The sequence below is a fragment of the Copadichromis virginalis genome, linkage group LG8, assembly GCF_057382275.1.
Source record: "Copadichromis virginalis isolate Kocher_CV1m ecotype Utaka linkage group LG8, C_Virginalis_male_GT1.1, whole genome shotgun sequence".
Classification (NCBI taxonomy): Eukaryota; Metazoa; Chordata; class Actinopteri; order Cichliformes; family Cichlidae; genus Copadichromis; species Copadichromis virginalis.
The window spans coordinates 9,419,620-9,447,008 of NC_140625.1; the positions used below are offsets into that span (position 1 = coordinate 9,419,620).

The 27,389-nt window shown below is 42.4% G+C and overlaps 3 protein-coding genes across 5 annotated transcripts; 2 read left to right on the plus strand and 1 right to left on the minus strand.

Moving 5' to 3' along the window:
* Positions 1 to 2,357: 2,357 nt before the first annotated feature.
* On the plus strand, positions 2,358 to 4,805 carry LOC146702670 (uncharacterized). The gene is made up of 3 exons (XM_085465591.1): positions 2,358 to 3,540; positions 3,664 to 3,946; positions 4,080 to 4,805. Exons 1-3 carry the CDS (start codon positions 3,410 to 3,412, stop codon positions 4,746 to 4,748), a joined length of 1,083 nt encoding a protein of 360 aa, XP_085321717.1. The 5' UTR covers positions 2,358 to 3,409; the 3' UTR covers positions 4,749 to 4,805.
* A 2,821-nt stretch (positions 4,806 to 7,626) lies between these two features.
* On the plus strand, positions 7,627 to 13,547 carry maff (MAF bZIP transcription factor F). Its single transcript, XM_085465592.1, has 3 exons — positions 7,627 to 8,069; positions 10,571 to 10,664; positions 10,841 to 13,547. Exons 1-3 carry the CDS (start codon positions 7,981 to 7,983, stop codon positions 11,282 to 11,284), a joined length of 627 nt encoding a protein of 208 aa, XP_085321718.1. The 5' UTR covers positions 7,627 to 7,980; the 3' UTR covers positions 11,285 to 13,547.
* A 2,911-nt stretch (positions 13,548 to 16,458) lies between these two features.
* Positions 16,459 to 26,483, minus strand: tmem184ba (transmembrane protein 184ba). 3 transcript variants are annotated; one of them, XM_085465593.1, is made up of 10 exons: positions 26,419 to 26,483; positions 26,286 to 26,328; positions 24,447 to 24,680; positions 23,080 to 23,245; positions 20,288 to 20,378; positions 19,554 to 19,721; positions 19,145 to 19,314; positions 18,861 to 19,055; positions 18,541 to 18,567; positions 16,459 to 17,962 (listed from the first exon to the last, which is right to left on the minus strand). In XM_085465593.1, the coding sequence occupies exons 3-10, from the start codon at positions 24,678 to 24,680 to the stop codon at positions 17,733 to 17,735; spliced, it is 1,281 nt and encodes a 426-aa protein (XP_085321719.1). In that variant the 5' UTR covers positions 26,286 to 26,328; positions 26,419 to 26,483; the 3' UTR covers positions 16,459 to 17,732. The 3 variants fall into 3 exon arrangements, with proteins under 3 accessions (XP_085321719.1, XP_085321721.1, XP_085321720.1); XM_085465595.1 differs by lacking the exon at positions 18,541 to 18,567; XM_085465594.1 differs by lacking the exon at positions 26,286 to 26,328 and having other exon boundaries at positions 26,419 to 26,476.
* Positions 26,484 to 27,389: the final 906 nt, after the last annotated feature.

Below are 27,389 nucleotides of genomic sequence, written 5' to 3' on the forward strand. Positions count from 1 at the left end.
TGCATCCCCTGGTCGGAGTGGAGGAAGGGGCTTGGTTCCATGGCGGCCATTGTCGTAGAATGCGTGTTTGGCCTTCTGAAAAGCATCCCTGTTATAAGTGCGAAATCTGTCTCTCTCGCAAAGTTCTGAAACTCAGCCCACGAGAACTGAGGGACTTTGCTAGGTTTGGGATCTCTGATGAGGTGGTGAGTGACAAAGGATCACTTCAGTTTCTGAATAAGCTAAGCACTGGTCATTTCCAAGAAACATGAGTAGTAATCCCATATAACAAGGTAGTTATGCCAGTTATGTTCACAGAGGTCAAGAGCTATTCTTTTCAATGGAAGATCCGGCAAAGGTGTGGAGATAAGCAGCTCCCTTGTCTGTGTTGGCCTCTTACCAGACAGGCATGGCACTGCAGCACTACATCCTTTATCTCGGTGGAGAGTCCCGGCCACCAAACGGATGAATTAACCCTTTCCCTGCACTTGGTGAGGCCTTGGTGCCCGTCGTGTAGTTTGTCTAGAATGGCTGTTCTCTGTGACTTTGGAATAAAAATCCTGCCTCGTATGACCAGGCCTTCGGCCTCCTATAGCTCATTCTTCATGCTTTGATGTTCGGTGGCAGACTACCTCCATATACGGCCATTGCTTTTGTATGTATTTAATGACAGTCTGTAGTTCACCATCCGGTGCAGTGGCTGCTTTATTGCTTTCCATTCGGCTTGGAGACACTGGAATGCCCTGTATCACAGTGGCTATGTAGTAGTCCACCTTGCTGTAAGTGCTAGTCTCGTCCTCTACCCGAGTCTGTGGGCTCCGCAACAACGTATCGGTAGAGGCAAGCTTTTTGCCAGGTGACATAGAAGGCCTCCGGTTTATACCTCATGAGCTGCACTTGGAGGTGTTGACACCTCAATGGAACATTGTCCTAAGCCCGTAGCTACTGACGTTGGCGGATACCGCTGTGGGTTTGTTGACGTCATAAAAGGCAAGAACAGGTGCTATTGTAAGCGCTTGCTTAATTTTCTCAAAAGCTTGCCCACTGCGGGTGGCCCCAGGTCCAAATGTTCTTGCTTTTGACTAACTCATACAATGTTTGGCATATTGTGGCAAGAACAGGAATATATCTGCTGAGGTAACTGGCCATGCCTAGGACTTGTATAAGTGCTTGCACGTTTTCTGGCGCTGGCAGCTGAAGAATAGCTTTCATTTTCTCAGTGTCTGGCTTGACCCCACAGTGGTCGATCAGGTGCCCCGTGGGAGAGGTCCTTGGATGTTTTCCTCTTTACATGCATCAAATTCACAGTACTCTGAGAGGTCAAACAGGACTCATATAAAACTCTCTGCCTTCTCGCCTGGACGCTGGACACGTCGGTGAAAACATGCTTTCTCGTGTACAATATTCCTCTGCAGGGAAAAAATACTCGTCAAACTTCCTCATTACGATGGTGATACGTCATGATTTTCATCAGCGGCAAAGGTGAGTGACTTATAAATGTTATCTCCTTTGTTGCCCATCTTTGGTGCAAGATGCCATAGCTGAGACTGCTAAGCTTTTAGTTGAGAATGTTTTTAGGCTGCACGGCATCCCCGTCGAGATTGTCTCCGAAAGGGGGCCCCAATTCACCTCGCAAGTATGAAAAGTGTTCTGTATTGCCCTATGAGCTAAGCTTTGCTTAAGCTCGGGTTACCATCTACAAACTAACAGGCAAACAGAACGGCTCAACCAAGAATTTGAAATCACTCTCCGTTGTGTTTCCGCTCACAATCCGACGACTTGATCCACTTACCTCTCTGACTTCGTCCACCACAGGTATCTCGCCGTTCGAGGCTTCACTTAAGTACCAGACTGCCTCCTTTATTCACTCCTCCCTCTTTACTGACCTCCATTTGTCAACTATCCCTTACACTCTCTCTTCCTCCTTCTCTCCCTAATTCACTCACTCATCATTATTGCTCACTCAGGCCCTTGTATCCCACTTCCGTCATTGAGCACCCCCTTCTTAACTCCCTCTCTTAGTTACTTATCCCTCACTCTTTTACTCACCTAGTTGCACACAAACACACACACTCTTACACCCACATTCACTAACTGACTTACTCATTCCCTCACCCATACACAAACTTACTAATTTCTTCACTCACTTATCACTCACTCATTCAGTCCATTGCTAACTCACTCTCTTGCTTACTTATCCTCCATCTTTATCGACCTCCCTTAGTCCTTTATCCCTCACACACTCTCTCCCTCCTTCTCTCCCTCACTCATTTCATCACTCACTCAGTCCCCTGCATCCTACATCCCTCATCTATTCCACTCTTCCTAGATCCCTCCCTTAGTCAATTATCACTTCCTCACTTATTCACTCCCTCACTCACTCACTCACTCGCACACACAGATTTTTATTCCTTCACTCACTAAATCACTCACCCCCTTCCTACCTCACTAATTCACTCACTCGATGGCACACAACCACACACGCTCACATAACCCTTCCTTAGTCACTCATCCATCACTCACTAACTCACTTACTCTTTCACTCAGTCACTCTCTTTCTCCTTCTTTCTCCCTCTCCCTACCTCACTCACTCATTCCATCACGCACTCATTCACTCACTCACTCACTAACTGATTCCCTGTCCACACCCTCCCTTACTCTCTTTTGCTTCCTAGCTCCGTCACTCATTACATCCCTCCTTGTCTCCCTGTCTCCATACTTCACTCACTCATGACATCACTCAATAGCTCTCTCTTTTCCTCAGTCAGATGGAGTCTGGGTGTCTAAATCAGACCTCACCTGGACTGTTAACACCTCAACCCAGCACAAAGGACCATTACAGTTTTTCTCAAATGTTAAAACACAAAAGCCAATCCTGTAACCCAAATGACCAGTAGTCTAAACACATTTACTAAATGTAGCCACCATATTCCAGTACCATAAACACATGTCACATGAAGACACAATTCACAAAACACAACCCTCTGTACTCATAAATCTAAACACATTTTTCCTTGCTAAAACACATGTTGCAAAACAACTCTGCTCATATTCTCAAATGAAAGCCCATGTGATGCAAAATGCTTGCCACAGTCACCAATCTTTGAACACAGGGAACACACCTGGCGTCAGTCACTACACACAACGACTCAAAATTGAAGACACCTGTTGCTAATGATGTGACCCCACCTATAAAAGCATAGTTTGGTGAAGATGCCAAACAATCACAATGGATGAAGGCATTTGAGCGTGCGGAAGGAGAAGAGCTGCAGGCCAAAGAGGAAGAGGGGTTGAGATCAGAGGAGGAAGAGGTGAAGGCCTAAGAAGAAGAGGAGTTCGGAGTAGAGGAGGAAGAGAAGGAGGCCAACAAGAGAGAGGAGAAGGTCCAGGTGGGAGAAGAAGACAACCTCGCACCATCATAACAGATGATATGCGAGCAACAGTAATTGATCATGTCATTGTCCATGGCATGACAATGGCTGAAGCGGGACGAAGAGTACATCCAAACCTGAGTAGGTTCACCGTGGCCACCATTATCAAGGCATTTAGACAACACAACAGGTATAGTACGCTTTCTTTGTCACACTACAGTTTTACAGGCCTGTGAAAGTGGTCTGTTACTTTACATGTAGTTTTACATATACAGTAAATCAGTCAATTGACAACACATGTTTCTTTCTTTAGAGCTGAAAGAATGCCACATAGAGGTGGGAGGGTTGCCATATTCACAGCGGCACAAGAAACCCTCATTGCAGATATGGTCCGTGATAACAACTGCATTAGACTCCGAGAGATCAGAGACAAAGTCATTGCAGATAATGTAAACTTTGAGAACATTGATGCTGTCAGTGTGTCCACAATAGACCGAGTTCTCCGGCGCCAACAGATGAGGATGAAACAGGTCTACAGGGTTCCCTTTGAGCGCAACTCTGCGCGACACATAGAACAACGTTACGAGTATGTGCAAGTACGTATACATCCATGTCCACAGTACAGTTAGTGGACATACTGTGTTGCTTAGTGGCTTACATTACTTCTGGACAATACTGTGCTACCTGATTGACCGTTCTGAACACCTGTACGCTTTTCCATGTTCACAGAGGATAATGCAGTTGGACGCGATGGCCAAACCCCATGAGTACCTCTTCCTGGATGAGGCTGGCTTCAACCTCCAGAAACGAAGGCGAAGAGGCCGTAACATCATTGGCCAAAGACCCATCACTGAGGTTCCTGGCCAACGGGGGGGTAATATTACTCTTTGTGCAGCTATGGGTACGGAGGGGCTTGTCCACCGGCATGCTGTCCTTGGGTCTTACAACACCCAACGTCTCCTCACCTTCCTAGAGGAGCTAAAAGACATCCTCCTGGACCGTCAACAACACCATCCTAGGCTAGCACATCACATGTATGTGATCATTTGGGACAACGTCCGCTTCCACAAAACACACCAAATCAGAGAGTGGTTCACCACCAACAGTGACCACTTTTTAAACGTCTGTCTGCCACCCTACTCCCCTTTCCTGAACCCTATAGAGGAGTTCTTCTCATCATGGAGATGGAAGGTGTATGACAGACAGCCATACACAAGAGAGAACCTCGTACGGGCAATGGAGCTGGCCTGTGCTGACATCCCAGTGGAGGCCTTCCAGGGATGGATTCGCCATTCCAGGGCGTTTTTCCCGCGGTGCCTAGCAAGGGACAATATGGCCTGTGATGTGGATGAGGTGATGTGGCCCAATGCAGCTCGGCGACATGATGCCGCACAGTGACTGTGTGTAATACTGTAAAAAGACCGTGTAGACAATAAAAAAGACTTCACACCCTGATCGTGTTTCCGAGAGTACTGTTGTGTGCGATAGATTCCGTTTTTGCATTGAGTTGTGTTACAGTAGTGTACGTACATGCAGGATGTTTTTATAGATTTATAGTCTTCATGTGAAACTCACAAATCTAAATGCCTAATCCTCTGCAGGGTTCTATGACGATCCGTTACTGTACAGTTTATAAAAATATGCATTGGCAGTTATGAACCAAAGAACCTTCTCACAAATTGAGCATTGTGTTTTCAATTGTTTTGCTGTAGTGTGTAATGCTGTGTATAGTGTTTACAGTTTTGACAGCTTCGAGCTGCTCTCTTGGTGTGGGAGTTTGAGTTTTGCAGTGGGAAGGTGTGGTTGTGTTTATGTAGCTTTAGAGAAGGGTGTTATGATTGGACATTGGGGGACCTGGTGGTAACGTTTGTGACATGTGTTTTAGCATTTGAGAAAAACTGTAAAGAATTATATATTTTTACAACATATTCAGATAATTGATCCTGCCTCAGCATCACGCCTCTGTGCTGGGTCAGGCCACAGGACTTCATCCACATTACATGCTATGGTCTCCCTTGCAATGCAACGAGGAAAGAATCGTTTAGGATGCGGAATCCAGCTCTGGCAAGATTCCACTCCTATCTCACCACATGCTCCATTCAATGCTTGAAGTAGATTTTCCTGTGTTTAAGGGTCTCAGTTATATACTTTACATCTGCATGCTGAGAAAAACTCCTAAATAGGGTTCAAAAAGGGAGAGTATGGTGGAAGAAACAAATTCATAAAATGCTTCTCATTGTGAAACCAATTGTGTATTCTTGGACCACAGTGAAAGCTCACATTGGCCCAAATGATATGGGATGCTCTGCCTGCTCGCGATCTCTCTACTCAAGCAAAGCATCCTGTAGACCATCCAGGAATGTTGCTATAAGTTTGTTGTTGTATGGCCCAACAGTAACATGACTGTGGGGAACCCCATAGCTGCTGATGGCAGCAGAGAAGAGATAGTTACATTTCCACCACGCTGGCCAGGCAGTTCAATAATGGCACGCTGACCTATGACATTGCAAGTTTTTCTTCTCCTTTTTGTTAGATTCAAAATGTATGTTGTCTTCTATATTCCCTTGCTGCATTTCATGCAGTCAAATTGCATTTTTCTGACGGACCATGATAAATAAAATGGTAAATGGTCTGTATTTGTATAGCGCTTTACTTGGTCCTAAGGACCCCAAAGCACTTTACACTATACACAATCATCCACACATTCACACACACATTCACACAGACCATATCCACAATAAGTGTCTCCTGGTGTTGTGAGTGCATGCATGTTCTTCCACCCTCATGTGGCCGTCTTTAAATTCTAAACAAAATATCATTTAGTTATAAGTATACTTGTATACATAGCGCATGTATAGACTATACTATTTCATTTACAGAACTAAAATTAGTTTGTTGTGTACAGAGAATCTTTGAGCTTGACTCAATGGTTAGGCCTCATGAATACATCTTCGTGGATGAAGCTGTATTCAATCTAGCAAAAAGCAGAAGAGGAGGTTGTAACATTACAATTTTGAGTGGTAGTGTGTTAATGATGAAAACAGTGTGTTAGTTGTGTTTAACTTCTGTAGCCTGTGTGCACAATTCTGGGTACAAGTGCACCACACTGCTAAATGTGTTTTGTGTTTGAGAATATGTTTAAAGTTCTGGTAAATGGGAGATTCAGATTGGCAAATGGTGTCCTAACCAGATGAATAGTGTTTAAGATTTTGGCAACTGTGGGATTGATTTGATGAAAGAGTTTTCATAGTTGACAGTTTAGTTTTTACATTGGGGTTTAGTGTTTTAGCAATTCAGAAAAACTGTAATGTAAACACCATGGGTTTAGAACTGAACTTAATTGGTTAAAGTTTTTACATTGACAGGAGTAAACAATATATTGACAGACTTCGGATTATATGGGATCATTGTAGTTCCTGAATTAATTTAATGGGAAAAACAAAACAAAAGTCACTCTGTCTGTTTTTGTTACAAGTCACGTCCTTGTTATAAGACTAATACATAACATTTTACCAGATGGAGATAAAGAAATAAATAAGAGCCCTGACGGAGCACAACTTCCTCTGAACGACAAGTGCTGAACTAAAACTTTGATGCTTTTATTACAACATACTGACCTCAGCCTGGTTTAATACAACACTGATGTCAGCCTGCTGAATGTAAAAATGTAATGTTTATGACTCAGGCCCTGTAGGTGAACATGCACACAGACAGAAATGATTAAAATAAAAAATCCCCTGCCTTCACTGTGGTAACAATAAGCAACAACAGATTGATGCAGTTTAAAAATTAATTATTAAACTCAATTTTCCACACATGAATACTATGATAGCTTTAGTTTTAATAGATCATCTTGCTGATGTCAGCATGACAATATCAGCAATATTTTATAGATCATTGGGCTGACGTCAGCAAGATGACATCAGCAGTTTATATAGGTCATTTATGCTGATGTCAGCACTGGTAATATGGAAATCTATTGTAGTGTATTAATCTTTTTGTGTCATTGTGAAGTCATATAATGTCTTGAAAAAATGTTTTAAAGAGCTAAAACAAAGAAAGTTCTTATGTCAACCAATGACTAACAGTATTTCTTTAAAGTTTGGAAATCAAAGCAATTTCAAATTGCTTTTTATGTTGAAGTTTTTTAACGCAATTATGCTTCTCCGCATGTTTTCCAGTAGGGGTCGGTAATGTCCCTACAAACGGAGGCATCAGTAATCTTTAAATTGGACCCAGAAGAAGACGCATTCGACCTTTTATTATTACTATTATTAAGTAGCTAAGAGGACGGTGTTTCGGGGAAAAGACGCTCGTAGAAATTTCTCCTAACTATAAGTTATAGCTTTTGATAAGTTGGGTTTTAGCTGAAGTAGTTTCTTATTATTGTTGAATTCTGCTGGATTTTACATCTTCTGCGTCGTTGGGCTGGACAGTGTTAGGAAAGGCGGACTCTGAATCCTCTCCCAGGGTGTTATGTCTTTCCAGAGTAGCTGGGAGATGGTCATGGAAAAGTTCTGGGATTCAGGGATTCCTTGTTTACATCCTCCCGGAGTACGTCTCGGGGGCGGGCTTGGCTCCGCCCTCATTCTTTAGCCCTGACGTCATTGTCGCTTGTGTTTTTTTATGAATGAAAGAATCCAACCTCAGAGAGCAGCGGAGTAATTCCGGGAAAAGGCGGACTGACATTTTGTCGCCGGAGTTGCGTCGAGCCATCAGGTAAACCATTACTTTTTTATAAAAATACTAAACATTAAAATGTTTAGCCGGTATTCGTGGTAACAGCTGAGCACTAGAGGAATGGTATCTGCCGGGGGACGTGCCAACCAGGGTAACCAACCAAGGACAAATGAGCAGTCAGCAGCTGGCTTTAATCTCCTTTAGCCTGTCACTAACCGTTTATGCTAGTTGCTAACAGTTCATACTAGCATGTTTAAGATGATACGAATAATTTGGCCCCGCTTTGCATATTTCTGTCTATATTTCGGCTAGACTGACACCCAGAGGGGGTTATCACTTCCTTATTTCATAAGTGTGCTTAAATACAATTTAAATGGATTAAAGTCTAGATGTCGGAAGAGGCTCTAATGATAGCTGTTTACTATAGCGCACATTTGCCCTACGGTGTCCAGCCCCGCTCATTAAGGGTAAGGCTAGATGCTAACTGGAGCTAGATAAATAAATAAATATAGGTCCCAGGCCTGGCTTGTATTTTCCACTCGGTATTTAATCATTGTATATTAAGTATTGAAGATAGACGGGAGTGGAATTTCTGAAATCGTGCTATAGCTTGCGTTTAGCAGTGTTGCGTTGACTTGTTGCTTTCCACTTAAGACAAAAAAACAAAAACTACTATGTCCTCCAACTGGGTATTTATAGTATGGCATAAATGTGGATATCCTGTGTTGTTTGGACTGACCGAGAAAGACGCGGTCACCCCTGGTTTTCCTATATTTGCACTGACCGGCAGTCTTGGTGGAGCTGAGCAAGAGCTTTATTGCTGAATCACCCTGACTTTACGAAACGGCGGTCTCCTCGGTTTACAGCCGGAGTCCGACGGCTGGTTGGACAACCGCTTTTGCTGCAACCTCTACTTCCTACGCATTTCGGGAAATGCTGTTTATTGTCCGGCCATAACAGCCTTTTTTATTTAGCTTATTTAGTTTTACCATCCAGTGTGCCTGAGTTGGAGGCCCATGCAGCAAGTTATTCTTTTATTTATTATAACTACGCATTCATAGAAAATGGGATTCCCCCCAGAGTGAAAGAGATCAAACGTGACATTTTAACTCGAATGACCCTTTTTGGTTATGTTTTGTTTGTGGTTCACTTGTTGGAAATGTAAGTCGTCTCCTGTAAAGTCTAAGCACATCAGCAGTCTTCTTTTTATAGTCATTAAGGCACCAGGTCTGTATCTTTTATGCCTAATTTATAGAGGAAAAGTTACAATATAACTGGGGTTTCTAAAATTGTTGTGACACAATTTAAATAAAGCTGTGAATGTCTTTTAAATAATTAAAATGAACACACTGCTTTTTTGTGATTTGCGATTTTCAAGAGAAAAAAGGCTAAAAGGTTGTTAGGGATCAGTCTGGGTCTCAGGAAGAAAAATAAAGAAAGAGATGACTGCACTCATCTCTTAGCTCATCAGAGACGCTGCCAAAAGGTCAACCTTAAAGTAAGCGGTGAGCGCTCTGTCATGACATGCAGCTTTCTGTGTTTACTGTGTTTTTTCTCAACCCTTCTGGACTACAGCGTGAGAGCAGCACAGGGAAAGAACATTCGCCATAAGGAGAAAATCCAGTGTTGCAATAAATGAGAAAGTTAACAGAGTGAATTTGCAGAAGTAAGATGGGAAAATCCCCATGGTTTGCATGATGTCAGAGTGAAATTTGGTGGTCTTCATTATTAAACATTATCATACAAAAAGTTTCAGCAGTATAGCTGGCCCAGAGTACCTTCATGTCAACAGACCACTTGGCCATTTGTATCCTTTACTTTCACATTAGGATCTGGGTGAAGGAAAGACAAAAAAAGATGTCTCCTGCTGAAGTGCTGAGTGAGGGTTTTTTTTTGTTTTGTTTTGTTTTGTTTTTTAAATAAGCAACCGAGGAGTGACTAAGATGGGGGAAGAAGTTGAAGTTGGCCCATTTAGGTTAGACTTTAATCCCACGCTGTGGCATTTGAGAGGCGTGTAGCAGTCCTGATAAGAGTCTGTGTGAAACCTGTGCTTCTTAGGTAGACTCTTTAAGACATTTTATTACATATTTATTTTTAAATCAAGTATTGTAATTTTTCAAGTTTAACTGTTTAAAAAGTGTCCCTTTTAAAAACCACGTATTCAAGTTTTTGGTTTTTTGTAAAACCAAGGGCTCGAACCGTTGGTGTTGTGCTGACAAGAGGAAGTGCTCAGGGAATTGGTTAGGACACCTGCTTTGAGCAACCAAAGGGCAGCCACATGATAACTTCCTCCTGATAATTCCAGCTAACAGAGAAAGGCATGTCACTTTCAAAACCTCCCCTGTCTTTCACATGAAACCACAAATTATAATGAGACGGCGTGCTTTGGAGAAGCACGAAAGATCTGCAGGTTCTCCTTTTTCTTCAGTAGTGCATGACTGCATGTCTTGTGAGCGGATGGTGAATGTCAGGCAGGCTATGAACCAAAAATGCACAGTGTCCCACATTTCATGTGATGTTGTTTGTGTTTGTTTCTTCAGATTGTGTGTATCTGGTTTTACTGGTGCTTGGGGAGGGGAAAAAAACAAAGACAACTGGACCATGACGACAGAAAGAAACAGCAAAGCTCTGAAGGTAAAACACAGCCAGACATAAAACCGAGTCATGGGGAGGGGGGGGTTGTTTTGTTTTTCAAGAGAGAAAACTGTCATTTTGAAAAAAGGAAGAAGAAAAGAAAGTATGTTTTTCTTTCTCATTCTTCCTTCTTTAAATGCTTCCTCTCTTCCTGTTTCCTCCTGTTTTTACTTCAGGTGAAGCAGGAATGCGGCGAGAACGTGCCCTTCCTGTCGGACAGCGAACTAATGTCCCTGTCGGTGCGAGAGCTGAATCTCCACCTGCGTGGCCTCTCCCGCGACGATATTCAGAAGCTGAAGCAGCGGCGTCGCACCTTAAAGAACAGGGGATATGCCGCCAGCTGCCGGGTCAAGCGGGTGTCTCAGCGAGAGGCCCTGGAGCAGCAGAAGATGGAGCTGCAGAGAGAGGTGGAGAGGCTCGGAGCCGAGAACGCCGGCATGAGGAAGGAGCTGGAGGGGCTCAGCGCACGCCTGGCTGCGCTTCAGAGATTCGCCAGGGGTCTGGAAGCGGGAGGAGGCAGCCTGCTGGCGACGGCCCCTCGCCTCAACACCGCCTCGGTCATCACCATCGTCAAGAGTCCGCAGCAGCCTCAGCCACAGAGGGAGCACGAGCTATCCTAGAAGGAGATGCTGAAACCAGACTGGGGTTTGGGATTCGAGGTGGGGACGGGGAAGCCTGCAATGCAAACACGCACACATCTGCGGGCCTTAATACTCACGCAGGCAGGAGAGCAGGATGACTTGTAATAATAGGAAAATACTAAGCGCCTTGTTCACATTACAGTTGACAGAAATCCGATCACAGCTACGATCACCTTTCTAACAAACAAGAAAACAGAAACGGGTTCAGTACTGTAGTTTTGATAGAGATGTCCTCTGATGATCCTCCATGAAACAGCAGTCTGGTCAAGTAAGATTTACTCAGTGATCTTTTTTTTTTTTTTTTTTTTTTCTTGAAGCACTCAAAGTTTCAAATTCTGTTTAATGTGAACAAGGCGTCGCACATATTTATGCACAAAAAACCCTCACAGTCTTTCCCTTGAGCTACACGGGGACTCTGACTGAAGCCCAACCAAGCCAAACAGGGTTACTGAGCACCTTTAGTCCTCAGCAAACCCCCACAGCGAGGCTGGTGTAGCCTGATTATGCTACTTAAAGGCTGGGGTGCCTTTCTGCTTCCGTTTATGGCACCTGACCAACAGCAAAATGCTAGGGTGGAGCTTCCTCGGTCTCCATAATGCCTTCTAGTCTGAAATCACTAGCTTGGCTCAGCCTCGTGTTCCCACCCCCCCTGTATTTTTTCCTTTTCTTCCCTCTCAATGCAGTTTCTCACCCTTTATGTCACTTTATGTGCCGGTGGGATAATCGAATCTGTTTTCGCCTCCTTCCATTGATGGCTCTCTAGCTGCTTTAGTCATGAGACTTTTGGGAGCAGAAACGGTCAGAGAAATGCTGCCTGAGTGCATTGTGAATTTCTCTAAGTTGTGCGATTCACTAAGATTTTCCAGGTTTTTGTTTTTGTTTTGTTTTTTTTTTGGGGGGGGGTCTCACCAGTCCAAAAAGACAATTCTGTATTATATGTGTGCTCATTTTTCACATTAATGCAGTGCCTTCAGTGTATGAAGGAGCTCACCAGTCCTCCTGATTGTCTGAAACGACTCACTTCTTATTTCTCATTGTGATTTCTGTGGATTTCCATCTTTTTCTAAGCTTTAATCCCAAATTTCTCGTTTCATAAAAACTGCCGTGCAGCAGTTTGGCCAAGTCCAACGTCAGTGGCTTCTTCTTTCTGACGAAAGATGTTGGTCATTTTAAATAAATAACTGAATAAACGAATGTGTGGAAATAGAATCACGTCTGGTAGGAATTACGCTCAAGTCGATGCAAATCCTCTGCAAACATTCCCGTTGTTGTGTTGTTTGTAATGTCTGAGAGACGCAAATGTTCAGTGACATTTATATATTCTAAATTTTATTTGTATTTAAAAGTAGATATTATGACAAGACAAGCTAACGAGTGCTGTGATGTTCTGTATGTTTTCAAAAAGTACTTATGACTAGTCTGAGGATATTCTCACGTCTAATTATTGTGCTGCGTGGCGACGATGATTACTTTACAAAACGTTTGATTATTAGCTGTGTAGAAATATGCTCAAAGCCAATGGCCATATTGATGTATGACGATTTGTGTGTGTGTGTGCGCGTGCGTGCGTGTATATGTGTGTTTTACGTATATTTTTGCAATGTTTGTACTAGCTCGTCGTCGTGGATATCTTGGAGGGACATTATTTTTCTAAGATGAATCGTATGTTGTTTGTGCGGAGAAAAAAAAATTGAGGTCATTTCTGAATGGGCGGGGCAGACAGAGACACAGGAGGTTAAAGAGAGAGAGAAGACTGATGGAGACGAGGGTGAGAGTGGAGGGTTGAGAAGAAGACTGATGATGGAGAAAGAAAGTAGGCACAGCAGACTGGAAAAGAAGGTGCATAGAGATGGTGTTTTATTCACTTGAAAAGCCTCGTCTGACGTAGGCCTGTTTCACTCAGCAGGCTTAAATTTCATGGGAGTTTAGGCCACTGAATAGTGCTAGCAATATAATATATTAAGTAGGCATGGTAACACATGAAACTGTGTTGACAAATAACTCCTAAAGATATGAGGCATATATTTAGCTATATATGAGTATTAGTGTGGCAAAGCATTTATTCTCTATATTTTAACGTCTCACATCTGTCAAACCCTGCTGGATGTTTTATAATACCTGCAAAACAGAAATGGTCTTTCTATTTATTACTTGTATTTTTTCTATTGTGAAAATTTAAGTACATTGTCTATTTTATATATTAATTATAATAAATGTTGTACATATTGTACATAAAACTGTGGTCTCGGTTGTTTTGTTTTTTGGAACGTGTGCGGTCCATGAGAGGAAGTGGATCTGCAGGATGTGTTGCACAACTTATTGGTCTGGATGCAAAGATAAAGTCGAGTTACATGTGTGAGTGGTTAGCAGAACCGTGGGGAAATGAACTTAGCCTCCAGTTTTTGATGTATTTATAGCAATTTACTCTTATAGGACAACTCATTAGGTATACTTTACTACTACCAGGTTGGACTCCCTTTTGCCTTCAGATCTGCTTTCATTCTTCATGACTGATTCAAAAAGGTCCTGGAAACATTCCTTGCAGATTTTGGTCCATATTGACACAACAGCATCACACAGTTGCTACTGTTTTTTTTTGTTGTTGTTGTTTTTGACTGCACGTCCATCCTGTTCCATCACTTACCAGAGATCCTCTATTGGATTGAGATCTGGTGACTGGAGGTTATTTGAGTACTTCTCAAGTTAAAAAATCAGTTTCAGATGATTTAAGCTTTGTGATACTGTGCATTATCATGCTGGAAGCAGTCATCAGAAGATGGGTACACTGTGAGTGATCCACTGATACAAGGTGGGATGAATCCATGCTTTCATGTTGTTTACCTGATGTGGTCTTCTGCTGCTGTAGCCCATCTGGTTTGCATTGTACTTTCAGAGATGCTCTTCTGCATGCCTTGCCATGTAACAAGTGATTATTTGAGCTACAGTTGTCTTCCTATCAGCTCAACAGAGTCTGGCCATTCTCTGACCTCTGTCACCAAAGAGCCATTGTCCAGAGAAGTGCTGCTCACTGAATACTTTCTCTTTTTAGACCATTTTCTATAAACCCTAGAGGTGACTGTGTGGGGAAATCCCAGCAGATCAGCAGTTTCTAAAATACTCAGACCTGCCCATCTGGCACCAACAAACATGCAACATTTAAGGTCACTTAAATCGCCTTTCTTCTCCATCTTGGTGCTCAGTTTGAACTTCAGCATGTCATCTTGATCATGAATTACTACCATCTGATTTGCTGATTAGATATTTGTGTCAATAGGCAGTTGAACAGGTGTACCTAATGAAGTGGCTGTTGAATGTATATTCTGAGTCAGTGTCTTGATAAACCTTAAATATATAGTCTCTATAGAGAAAAGTGCTTATGTTATTTCAGCTCTTCTGATAAATCCCTGACTGTGACTCGCAGGGCTATTTCTCCTGGTGTTTGGAGGCTGTTTTTAATATAAATGACATCTAGTACTCCGTGGTAAGTGTGGAGATGTTTTCTATCAGTCTGCTGGCTTACTTGTGTTTCCTAGAGTCTCTAGAAATATAATGGGAGGCAGAGCTTTCAGGATCCTGTCCATGTACGAAATATCTTCCAGTTTAGGTCAAAGACCACAAGACCTTGTCTACCTCTGAGGTAAGGTGGAAAAGTTTTCTTTATGACAATGATGATAGTTAGAGTGGATCATGTGACCCAGTGTCGTCCCTTAGTTATGCAGCTGCACATAGATAAAGCTTATTCTTTGCACTTATCACTCCAAATATATTTTTATGCAATTACTACATAAGGGGAGGGAGTAGCATACAAAGGTGGATCATCGGGTAGGTGGCGTTCTCTGATATTGTAAAGTCTTAATTGTTACAGGAAGCAGTGATCTAAAAAGAAAAGTGAATTGAAGCTGGAGGTCATCTATGTGTAATATGTGTTTGTTGCCAAAGACCATTTACTTTGTTGTCCTAGCTCATTTTATTTTAAGACAATTAGCATCGCAGGGCAAATAGCTTCCTTTCTAGCAGATGACTAGTTAGCACATTAACTAGTTTTAACGTGTTAATCTCCAAAAACACAATTTCATAACATGAAACTTATTAACATTTTCATTAACCCTTCCTTGGCAACATATGACACATACATGTCATTTTAATGCATATTAGAGGAAAATAATGTGAATTAGACAAAAAACAACAGTAAATATCTTTATTTTTGTCTTCATGGTTTTCCATCTAATGTGACACAGAAGCATTGTGAGCAGCATTATACATTATACAAAGAACTAGAAACAAAAAAAACATATTGAAACAAAAGTTGTAAAAAAAAATAGGCCTTTGTTTCTCCTGTGATCAATCTATACAGTATATATGATTATTTAGACATACATTTACTCCTGTAGATAGCACTTAATATTTTCATGTACTTTATGTGCAACATTAGTCTACAACAAACATTTTTTTCCCCACATAAGAACAACTCACACTGCAGCAAACAGCATGGCTGCAGACAAAGATGAGGAGTACAAGGGTGAATTATGACACAGAGTGCAAATCAGCATACTGTCTGCTTTGCTTTTAAACTGAGAGTTAATTTAATGCCACGCAAGCAACCTGTCAGTAGGAGCTGCAGTGCGACCTCAGTTTCATCATCGCTAAAAATAACCCCGTTTTTAAAGTGTCTATAAATAAGAGGCTGCTCCTGCACGCACACGTGGCTTCTCTCCTATTTAGAACTAATAATGTCTCAGGCAGAAGCACAAAATAAGAAAAAGAAGGGAAAAAAAAAAACGTAAGCACTGTCTGAACATGGGACACATTTCTGCTTTCCAATGAAAATAGAAGACAGTCCTAAGAAGACATTAAAAAAGTGACAAACATTTTCTTGGTGCATTTAAAATTTTTAAATATGCTTCAAGCTCTGACTGTATGTTTATGACCTACAACTGGCTCCAAACGCGCTCCCTGTGGCCCCCTGGTGTTGAGACAGAGCTACAGCAAAGCAGTGAAAGTAGAACTAAAAAAATGTTGGCAGGTTCTTGTGAGTCATTCAGATGACTCAAGAATTCCAGTTACAAATAAATTAAAAAAACAAAAACAAAAAACAGCTTAGACTGTGGTAAACTTACACCAAAAAATTAAAAAAAAAGACTGACTGGAAAGCGAATCCAACTCAAAGAAACTCAGTAATGTCAACAACAACAACAATGTTTACGACCTACGACCCACATGTGGTCAAGCTGAAGAAAGATAAACTAATCACAATACTGATATCTGATGAGATGAGAGTTGTAGGTTGGCTCAATAATGCTTCAGCTGGAGGCATGATGTCCATTAAGGTTTTGACAGCACTCAGTATGATGTACTGTCATTTAACAGCTGTGTAGGCACACGCTAAAATGTTTTATTAAATCCCTGCAAAAGTAACTGCCACACAGGCAGCTGCCCACACACTCCTTGCCTTAGTTGCCAGATCTTTTTTATCAAATTCAAACTTATCCTGTTTTCAAAAATCAAAGCACAACACCTAACTAAGAGTAGAATTGAAACTTCTGTTCGCCTCTGAACGTGAACTACAGCACGCCCAGCTTCGACAAAGCTCCAGTAACGAGAAAAGGCATCTAAAGTTAGCTTTAGCCTAAATTCCTCTTCTGTTTTCTCCTCATTTAACCTACATTGTGGCCTGGAGAGGTCTTACTATCAGAGTGAAACACAAGCTTTAATCCCAGCCATTCAAATAACGCTCCAATTACACAAGTGTAATCCCGACCGGCCGCAGATGCACTCTGTAATCTATGAGCTGCTCTGCCTCCCCCTCTGCAATATCAATAACAACATTGATCCATGTGTTGTGCTTACTAACTCCTGTTTTTGACATGCTTTCCCTTTAAATGCATCACCAACTGCTGCCCAGGGTCTCTCACCCCCATACGAAGACCTCCACAACACTGAAAACTGCTTTAAAGCGCTTTGACCAACCAGTCAATGTCTTGACTAAATATTCTTTCAAGTTTATGAATCATGTCCAAAGAAGAAACCTTGGTAAACACTGCCAAAGATCAGAATGTGAATCTGAACAAATAAATAGCAACACCTATAAAGTTTACAGCTCCGCTGCTAAACACAAGGAAGGGGAAACAGGACTGTGCATAAAAAAGAGAGAGGGAGAAAAAAAAGAAATTCAGCTTTTTTTCAGTTTTTGTTCCAAAGCTATGAGTCATTATCTGAAAGTATGACTCACAACCGTGTTCCCACTTGTGACCCTTGGGAAAGGCGGGCCCCTGCATTTTTTGATCAGTCGCAAAACAGGGGAAACGAAAACAAACAAGCAACTACTGATTCGTATACTGAGGGGGATCGGCTGCAGAGAGCAGAGTACCATCAGCTGTTTTGACATCAGACTGATGTCAAGTTTTGCCCGCTTTTGACTTGGTCCGCTCTAGAATTCATCGTCTGAGCTGAGCAGCAGCGTTTTCTCTGTGTCCCCGCGGCCGCTGACAGCACTGTGGGCGCGGGAGACTGGCGGTGGCGCCCCCTGCTCCAGCGTGGACTGCTGGGTGTACTGCTGGTAGGCCGGGGAGAAGTTGTGGATGGCGTCCTGGACCATGTCGCCCGGGTTCATTGTCTCCTTCAGGCTGCTGGAGATGCTCTTCATGGGGGCGCAGCGGCCTGCGGGAGAGCCATAAAAAAGGAGGGTTAGAGGCCAAAAGCTGGGGTGAAAAATAGAGAGACTGGATGCAAGTGGAAAAAAAAGAAAAGGAAGGACGGTGGGAGGATAAACATCAAAAGAAAGTGGATTTATAATGTTTAAGCACAGGGAGAGAGAGAGAAGGGAAAGGAAGAGAGATAAAAGAGTCAAAAACAGAAAGAGATTTAAGACAAGGGGATAGTCTCTGAGAAAAAGGAAAAGGGCATCAGTGATTTAAAGGATGTAAAAAGAAGGAATGAGTGGGGGAAAGGGGGGGGAGCAATTGTACAAGGGCAGTGGATGAGATTTAGAGAGGAGGCAAGAAAAGGGGGTTCAGAGTGATTTAAAGGGAAGTAAAACAGGGAGAACTGCATAAAGGGAGAAAGGTTGGGGGGGGTTGCTTTAGGAAATGTCAGCACAAGAACCAAAACTGAATTGAAATATGAGATTTTAAAAATAAAAGAGAGCGAGAACAGAAACTGCTGGCTTAATGCAGCTTAATAAATCAAAATAGAAATAGCAGCAGTGTGAAAACGCACAAGGGCGGTGTTCAACCTACCAAACTGTCCATATGTAGGAACAGGTCCTTTAGAGTGCAGCAGAGAGGAGAAGATAAAAAAGAAGATAGATATGTAGAAACAGGCAAGTAGAAAACGACAAGTGGGATATCAGGAGGTGAAAAATAAAGGCGAAAACAAAAACTTAAGGAAGTAGTAAAAAAAAAAAAAAAAGATGCATTGAAACGAATGGAAATGAGATGGAGGACAGACACGAAGTGAAAGACTTTTTGAATTCTTTTTTAAGACGGTAAACATTTACGACAGATGTGTTAAACCCCGCTGTTTCCTTCCTCCCTTCTTCCCTCGCCTTCCTTCTCACCTGTTAAATCGAGACTTTTGTCCTTGTACACGCTGTATGTGAAAGCGTGCCGCAGAGCCAGTGCCGCGAAAAACATCTCGATGCATATGATGAAGTTCTGGTAACCGGCGGCGACCGTACCCTCACCGACGGACACTTCCACTGAGTTGATCTGAGGGATGGCACCGCATTTCTCCAGGATGGCCAGCAGCATGCCTGACCACAAATAAATAAGCACAGGAAGCTGTCACTCCACCTGTTTTCATAACAAACGTCGTGTGGCGTCTTTTGCCGCGCTGACCTACCCTGCCAGAAGGAGAGGAAGATGACCGACTTGACCATGAAAAACTTGAGCATGGGGCTGTAAGGGCTCAGCAGCTCCCTGGTGGCGAAGTAGAACAGGAAGAGGGCGTACAGCGACAAGCTGACGGAGATATTGTAGATGATGGTCACGTACAGGTAACCGCTGGCAACACTGCAGAGTGAAGGTCAGATAAAACTGCATTAATGGTGCTGGTTTGTGTTTGGGGTTAGTTCTGACTACCTTTTGTGATTATTGGAAGCTCCCATTAGAGATGAAAGTCTGAAGCGTTCAATTAATCTAGAAATTAAAGTGGTAATCCTCATTTTGTGGAAGCTGTGAAAACGCCTGGATTCTCACAGATATACACCACCAAGTTCACCACCAGCAACCTTCCTGTGTGCAGCACTTACTTAAAGTCTCCATCCTTGTATTTGCCGTAGGCCTGCAGGATGACGGTGATGACAGCCATGAGCGGTTTGACCACACAGAATTGCAAAGTGGCCTGCTTGCAAAATCGCAAGAAGCCAATGGAGTAGGCCTTTCCCCTCAGACAGCAGGTACCATACATACAGCTGGACCTGATGGAACCAAACATCAGGAAAAAGGAAAACATGTTGAGCAATAGTTTGTATTTTTTAAAAAGAGTCCATGCCATGAAAACAAATACTGTTTAAAGCGGACTTATTATGGCTACACCATGGGTGGCTCAGTGGTTAGCACTGTCGCCTCACAGGAAGACGAGGTCCGGCTAAAGCCTTTCTGTGTGCAGACTGCATGTTCTCACCAGTTTCACTTCCTGGTTAATTTTTTTTTTGAAAGGTGTTTTTCAGCTGCATAATTTCATTCTTGGACTTGACTAGAGCAGCCTCGGTGGCGCCCGTCTGTTAACTGTCTGGCTGAACAAGCTGTTGCAGGACAACTTTCTGCTGATTGGCTGCTCCTCATACACAGCAGTAAAAAACATCAACATCTGAAATACAGCATTTAGAGTCTGAAGCCTGAGCTTTTAGGGACTTAAAGGGATTATTTGTAAAAACAGACCTGATTATTTTAAACTCTGCCCATGTTTAATACAAGTTCACACCAGCAGAACAAAAGGAAAGCATAACGAGTTCAATTTAAAGGCCTTTTAGGCTGAACTTACTCTATCGGTTTTCCTCTGATCTCAGCCATGATGGCGCTTTCTCCTCCCAAGTATTCGTAACACAGACTCAGGAAGTTGTAAATAACAAATGCTGAAGAGACACAGGGGGAGAAAAAGAGCTGATTTGATTATAATCGCTACATATGTGATAGTTTTGGTTTGTTATTTGATCGTTGCTTACTGTAAATGGTGTTTCTGGAAAAGCTTTTTTCAGACCACTGTAGGAAACTTGAAATAAATGATGGCTTCATTGACACATTCAAGTCTCCCAGAAGCCATGACAGCGTGACAGTGAACCAACATGCACAATACCAGGAATTCTAAGGACCGCAGCTAAATGGAAATGAGCAATCATTCAATCAATTTTACAATTGATTTTCTAAGTCTGTGTTGTCCTCTGTGACTGGAGCCTGTTCACTGAAACTGTTAATGTCACAACAAACATATTAAGACTTTCTAAACATGTTTGGTTACAGAATTGTCTCCATTTGTTTTACATGTATATAAACAACTAAACATTTCACAACACTGGGTTCAAATTGTCAGAAAATAGCCCATATTTTTATAGCAGACTGAAAAAAATACAGCAGTAACTCACTCGATTACTCACAGACCTCCCAGCAGTCACACAATAACAAACACATCACTTCCTGTCACATTTGTTTTATCATGCGGACGGAAATATACAGCACAATTCAAACTGAGGCGCAGCTCAAAAACAACAGCTGACCACACATGAGGTAATTATATGAAATAATTTTTATACTGTCATAGGGACATAAGGCATAATAATATTTCACTGTAACAAAAGGGAAACCAGCTGTTTATAAATCTGTACTAAAGCATGACCTTCACACACAATCACAAGCATGCTTATATTTAGTATTAGAAAGCAACAGCTACTTATGTCCAAATCAAATCTAGTGCTGCTCTACTCAATGCAAAAACACATGGACATAATTCACGTAATCTGACAAGACTTGACCTTCAATTTTAATATCCAAAGAATTAACTAAAGTTGTATTTCTTTCATTAGCTAATAAATCTTCAGCCACCTATTTTCTCTCCTCTGTGCTGCTTCAGTGAGAAGGTGTTCCAGATCAGGAGGCTCATAAAAAACACAACAGTGCTAATCCCGTTAACCCCCGAGGACCTTCCAGTCCTGCGTGCATACGCGCACTCTCGCAGGGGTGTGTTTGAATGCATGCAAGGTAAATCCGCTCTTGGATAACTTTTGTGAACTAAATGCATAAGATGAAAATGAATTAAACAGAATCCAAATAAAGGAGGGTAGTGACTGTGCATCAGTTCATTGTAAAGTGTGAAAATGTAACATATCCTGGGTGTGTGTCATGTTTGTGCATGGGAGGTTCACAAAAGCACTATGCACATGCAAGCATCGTGCCATAGCACAGAAGTCTCTGTACTGCTGACAGTGACTATAGTTCATCAGCTCTTTGCAGCTGTGTTATTTCTGCATATTTTCTTGCTCTGTTTTTAAACTCCACCCAAACCCTCTCTACAACTTTCCCACTGCCTTCTATCTGACGTCAGATGTCTGTCAGACAGTACTCAGGTAATAAGATGCCACACATGCCAAACACAAAAAGCTCGTCCACAGAGCTGAGTGATGAGAACTGGTTCATCTGCTTCCAGCAGCTCTCCTTGTGTCTTGGCTGTTTACCATTATGTTCTTTCACTTTTCCCCAAGGACTCCCACCTGCAAGCGCCAGTTGCCACGGTGATACAGTAGGCCTACATACAGTGAGAACAGTAGGAGCAAGTTTGCAGCAAGTTTGGTTGAGGTAAACTCATTATCTGATGCAGCCAATCTGGTTGATGAGGGAGATTTGTGAGCGTGGTTGCCATGCAACAAGTCGGTCCTCGCCGAGGAAAAGGACTCAGCGGCATTATAGGAAGATGACGGCTGATGAGAGGATGAAGAGAAATGAAAAAGGGAGTGAAGACTTGGGCAAGAGCGCGGAGACGGAGGAGGTGAGCCATATGTATGACAAAGCAATATGACGAACATAACGCTTCCTGCCAAAAGCAGAACCAAACATAGCGATTCCCTTCAGCTCACATTCAAAAGCATGTGACGTCATCGGTTCGCCAACACAGGACACGACACGTGAGCCCAGCGTCACAATAAGAAGATCATTTTTAGCTTTATCGTGACAACTAAACTCAGAGACTGAGGGGTGGAGGCAGTCGACTTCCTTTCACCATCTTCTGCCAATTCCTGACTTTAATAGCGCAGGATACAACATGTCGGTTGGAATGTGTTTTGTTTGAGTCACCATTGGCCGAGAAGCCGCCAACCCACCATCTCCGTTAACCAAAAAGACAAAAAGAGCCCAGATTTTTTATTAAATCCATTTTTAGTGATTAAACTCATCCTGTCTCTACTGAGATTGGAGTCGTGTTTCCTCTCAGAGCCAGTTTTCTAAATCCAACCAGAGAATTATGCCCAAATCAAAATGGCTGAGACAGAGCCAAAATATAATGCAGAAAAGGCAAGAATCTAATAAGTGTGAGAGGGTCCTTTACAAAATAAGTATTGACTTGTAGTGGTAGATAATCTGTTAAGGATGACAGAGCAGACTATTCATTTCCACTCTAATCAGACCACAATGTGTTTCAGCAACTCAACTGGAAAAGCTGCCTGCAAAGACGTGAAAAGGATTTAAATCAGAGAGTTCTGTTAATGGGATACAAATGACCTAGTGGGTCATGGGAGCTCAGAGTTTTAGCTTGACATTGATGAGATAAATTCAACAGCACGTCCTCACCTTCATAGCAGTCTCTGACGGTGTCAAAGTAAACATAGTACTGGTCATTGGTGAAGAACAGGAGGCTGAGCCAGGAGTCAAAGGCATAGATGGGAACGATGAAGAGGATCCGTACGATATGGCGCTGCTCCCTGGGCGAGCTGTAGAAACGCAGGTGCATGTAGATCTAGGAGAGAAGGAAGAGACTTTCTGAACACTGGCAGGTTTTTACAATGACTCACAAGTCTACTTTAATGGGCATGGAGGATTTCACAGGAAGTGAACACAGAGTCCTTACAACTCAGGATGGAGCAGAGGTTTTATGAGCATCATCTGCCGTTGTGTAGATCCTCCATTCAGATTTTTTTATTATAAGTCATTTATGCCTTTTTTCTATCTTGTGAGTTGGTCCATGTGACTGACCTCACTAATCAATACATCCCCTGAGCTCAACTCACAGGAATGTGATTTTATAAACCCCTTTCAACGTTTTAAAGTATCTGTGTGTGTGTATTCATGCTCTGTGTCACAAACACCTGCCGCGGGATGTTGCCCGGCAACTTCTCTCGGCCTGAGCATGTTTGCTGGATCACATCACCTGCGCATTAAACAAACACACCTGTCTGTCTTTTTCGTGAGCACATCCATCACAACAGACCATCTGCTCGGTCAAACACCAACACATGCACTTCCAGCAGAGCACAATATATTATAGTAAAAGTAGAACTGAACAGCACACATATCTCTCTTGATGCTACTGGGAAACAAGCAGGAGCCCATAGAGATAAGTGCTGAGCCAATGTGCAAGTGCCAAAAGCTGCAGTCCCCATAATGGCCACCTGTGATTGGATCCCAACTTTGCACCATTAAGGACCTGCTCACAACCTGGTGCAATAACGGTCTTCATCTCTATAGACAATTAACATTCTTATAAAAAGTACTGAGATATTTTTTGTTATATAACTCACCTTTTTAAACTTTATTAAGGCTTCAACTATTGTGGTCAATTTGGAAGCTGACACATGCAGCTGGTGTCTTATATCTTGCTAGCTCTCAAAGTCATAACTGTTTTTGTATAAATAATATTGAATACTTGATATCCAAGATGTCTGTTCTCCTTTTTTTGTAAATGAAACTTTAACATTATTAGTCTGTTACTTAGCACTAATTATTAGCTAACTGAGTATCTGCAAAGTATCTCTACAGTGTCTGGGTGCAGCTTACTGATCTAAGCCTGCTATTGCTAGCTTAGGTGATAAATAAGCACTCCACCCTCACGTGAAATCAAAATATGGCCCCTGCAAGTTCCAGAAATCAAATATGACAGGTAAAATTTAAAACCTGAGAAGGTCATCTTTTAAATAAAGTCTACACCAGGAGGCTGTTACCTGGTGACAGGTGAGGATTAGTGCAGTCCAGACAAAGAAGCCAGACACCGCCTGCGTCGCTGGAGTCATCAGAAAGATAGGTGGATCCGAGCTGAGAAGAGGGGCATCAGGAAGCCATGAAATATTGGGGCCCATCGGAGCTGCCGTGGGTGGGGGGCCAGGTGCCGGAACAAGCGGAGAGTCCTCCCCCAGCCTCTCTGACAGTGGCACGTCTCGCCTCCACAGTTTTAACATCTGGAAGTGACGTAGACACTGGTAAAACATTCACATCACAAACTGGAAAGAATAAAAGGCACATCAGAGATGTCAAAACACTTCTCCAACAGTGATCACACTGTGATCTAATCCATGAAGTATGAAGAGTCACCAGTAATCATCAACCTGAAATGTCGATGTCGTGTTATCAGTGTAATCTGTAATCTGTGATAAGAGGAGATTTCAGAATAAATGCAGACAAACTCTAGGTCAAAATATCTTCACTCTGAGTAAAGAATGTGTGTGGACTGTTTGCTCATGGGCACCCACATTCAACTCAATGTAAAACAATGTCTAACAGCAACATTTTAACTCTGGTTTTTAAGCTAACAGACAGCAAAGCCGTCAGGTATCATCCATTCAGGCCTTTTACGGCTCAAAACATAAGAAAATGCTTTTTGAACAGAAAGACTAGCAGCAAAACATGACGTTTAAAGACAATTGTTTTTAGTTTCTGCATTTCTCTGCAATAAAATCCTGATGATGTGGACCCTGGACTTTATAACAACACCGAATGGGCCTAAAATAATTTGTTAAAGTTTATAATGTCACACCTTAGGGTGCATTTTCTTCATGTATGATCAGTGAGCTGAACAAGAACCACTTTCAGCCAGAGGAAATTTAGATAGAGACAAAAGATTTTAAGTCAAGCGGCCCTATCAACAGCTCCTGATGATGGGGACAGCTGCTCGCTGACTGTGACAAACAATGGGAATGTTCTCGGGGTGTCCGTGTTCTTGCTCACTGACAGACAGTTGTCACCTCACGGTTGACAGAACCAGGGACAATAAATAAAAAGAGCAGGCGTGAGTGCTATAAGTGGAAACTGATTGTGAGCGAGAGATGGTAACCTTCAGTCTCACTAATCATGCTGTCTGTCAGAGCAGCACATGAAACAAACAGCACACAAGCTGACATAATGACACCCCCTCCTCCCACACACACACACACACACACACATCAGCAGTCCTTCCATTTACTTTCTTAAAATAAATGACATTAAAGTGTAACAACTGAATTTAGTGGGTTGATAAAATTAGGCTACTTATAGGCGTTTCTTTGGTGGCTAAGATCTGTGTGTATGTGTGTGACAGCAGGCCATTTGTATTGGTTTGCAGGGGATCAGCATATGTCAACAAGAAGAAGTGAAGGCATCAGCAGCCACACATATAATAACAGGCACAGTGAAAAGATGCTCTGCTGAAGCAGAGGGCCATCTTTGTGTCTCATTTGAAAGGGGGGAAATAAATAAAAGGTCAGTCTATGCAGTCTCACACGCACAAGGGAATAATATAGGGAGAGGCAGGCAGTCAGGAAAACAAAGTAACAGATGGAAAGGGGCAATGGGGGGCAGACGGGGTGGGCTTATCATTAATGGTAGCCAGACTGGATCAGCAGGCGTACAAGCAACAACAACACAAACAGTTCAAAAACAAAAAGACGCTAAAACTCTGTGTGTGTATGCCTTTCAGTTACTCCAGTAATCATTTATTATGTTGCTGTGATTTATTCAAAGTGAATGAATTATAAAGTTGAAATAAGAAAAATATTCATTTCAACAAGCTTTTATTTAAAAAGACTCACCTTTGCTAAATGTTAGCTACAACAATCCACAGCTGAACTTGAACTGTAAGCGTGAAACAGACACAGACTTTTATTATGCTAGCAATGAAGTAACAATTGAAGTTTTCTAGTTTGTTTTAAAGTCTAGACTCACCCGCTTATTTAAATCCGTCCTCAGCTCCGTCACACACACAAAAAAAAATCTTCGGCTAGAAATAACCCACAAACGGCCTTAATTCCTTCTCAAAGCAGCACCGTTGCTCCCCGGACATCCATGTTGAGTCGTCGGTGGACCGCGCCGTTAACCCCTCAGCGTCTCACCTCTAAAGTTTGTCTGTCATGTTACACAACTTCTACTCTATCTTTCTGTTGCTCCTATCTATTTATAACACCTAGCGTCCACCTAGTTTTGTCGGTGTTTCAGAAGTTAGTGCAGCAAAACCTGTCACTCTCCTCCGATCCCCTGTCTGCGCTCAAGCTCCAGCTCCAGTCCAATCCCTGTCGGATTAACTGCAGATCACACAGCCCCGCCTACTCCGCGAGGACGAGCCAACGCAGCCAATCACCTACCTTTTAATTACCCGGAAAGGGGCGCGGTCTGCCTACTTAACACTGAGCTTGCGCGGTCCAGAGATCAGCAGCAGTGAGAGTGTGGGTGCTGCACAAACAAAGGTGCTCCCGCAAATTCAGTGAATGATTCATTATTCGTTTACAACTTCCTGTCCAAACTGTGTAGTCGATGTGTGGGAAACGGATACTGTGTAACGCCTTTATTTTACTTTTTCAGACCTTTGTCGGCTTTTCATAGCAGAAAAAGCACACGTCTAACTAACTGCATTAGTAATGGCTAGTGAGTTACCATTTAAGTGCACCAGTTAGCAGTTATTAAAAAACACTTTCATCGCAGTACCATTAATATAATCAAAAAAAAAAAGTTCAATAAATAAACAAATATTTTCAAAATGGCACCCTACAGGTTATTATTTCCACATTTGACACCCCGTCATAGACCTTCATTATCAAGGCCTGGGAATTTGGGAATTTTAACAACATTCATTTGGTAACACAGAAGGTCTGGCTGAAGTCCTCAAGTTTATTTTGACTGCCAACATTACTTTTCATCTA

What these genes read in the sequence shown, in the direction of transcription:
- LOC146702670 (XM_085465591.1), top strand. Translation starts at nt 3,410, where the DNA reads ATGCGAGCAACAGTAATTGATCATGTCATTGTCCATGGCATGACAATG. An exon ending in GCATTTAGACAACACAACAG is followed by an intron (nt 3,541 to 3,663) that starts GTATAGTACGCT and finishes TTCTTTCTTTAG; the next exon opens with AGCTGAAAGAATGCCACATA. An exon ending in AACGTTACGAGTATGTGCAA is followed by an intron (nt 3,947 to 4,079) that starts GTACGTATACAT and finishes CCATGTTCACAG; the next exon opens with AGGATAATGCAGTTGGACGC.
- maff (XM_085465592.1), top strand. Translation starts at nt 7,981, where the DNA reads ATGAAAGAATCCAACCTCAGAGAGCAGCGGAGTAATTCCGGGAAAAGG. An exon ending in GAGTTGCGTCGAGCCATCAG is followed by an intron (nt 8,070 to 10,570) that starts GTAAACCATTAC and finishes TTGTTTCTTCAG; the next exon opens with ATTGTGTGTATCTGGTTTTA. An exon ending in GAAACAGCAAAGCTCTGAAG is followed by an intron (nt 10,665 to 10,840) that starts GTAAAACACAGC and finishes TTTTTACTTCAG; the next exon opens with GTGAAGCAGGAATGCGGCGA.
- tmem184ba (XM_085465593.1), bottom strand. Translation starts at nt 24,680, where the DNA reads ATGTTAAAACTGTGGAGGCGAGACGTGCCACTGTCAGAGAGGCTGGGG. An exon ending in ATCAGAGGAAAACCGATAGA is followed by an intron (nt 19,722 to 20,287) that starts GTAAGTTCAGCC and finishes TGGTTCCATCAG; the next exon opens with GTCCAGCTGTATGTATGGTA. An exon ending in TACAAGGATGGAGACTTTAA is followed by an intron (nt 19,315 to 19,553) that starts GTAAGTGCTGCA and finishes TTCACTCTGCAG; the next exon opens with TGTTGCCAGCGGTTACCTGT.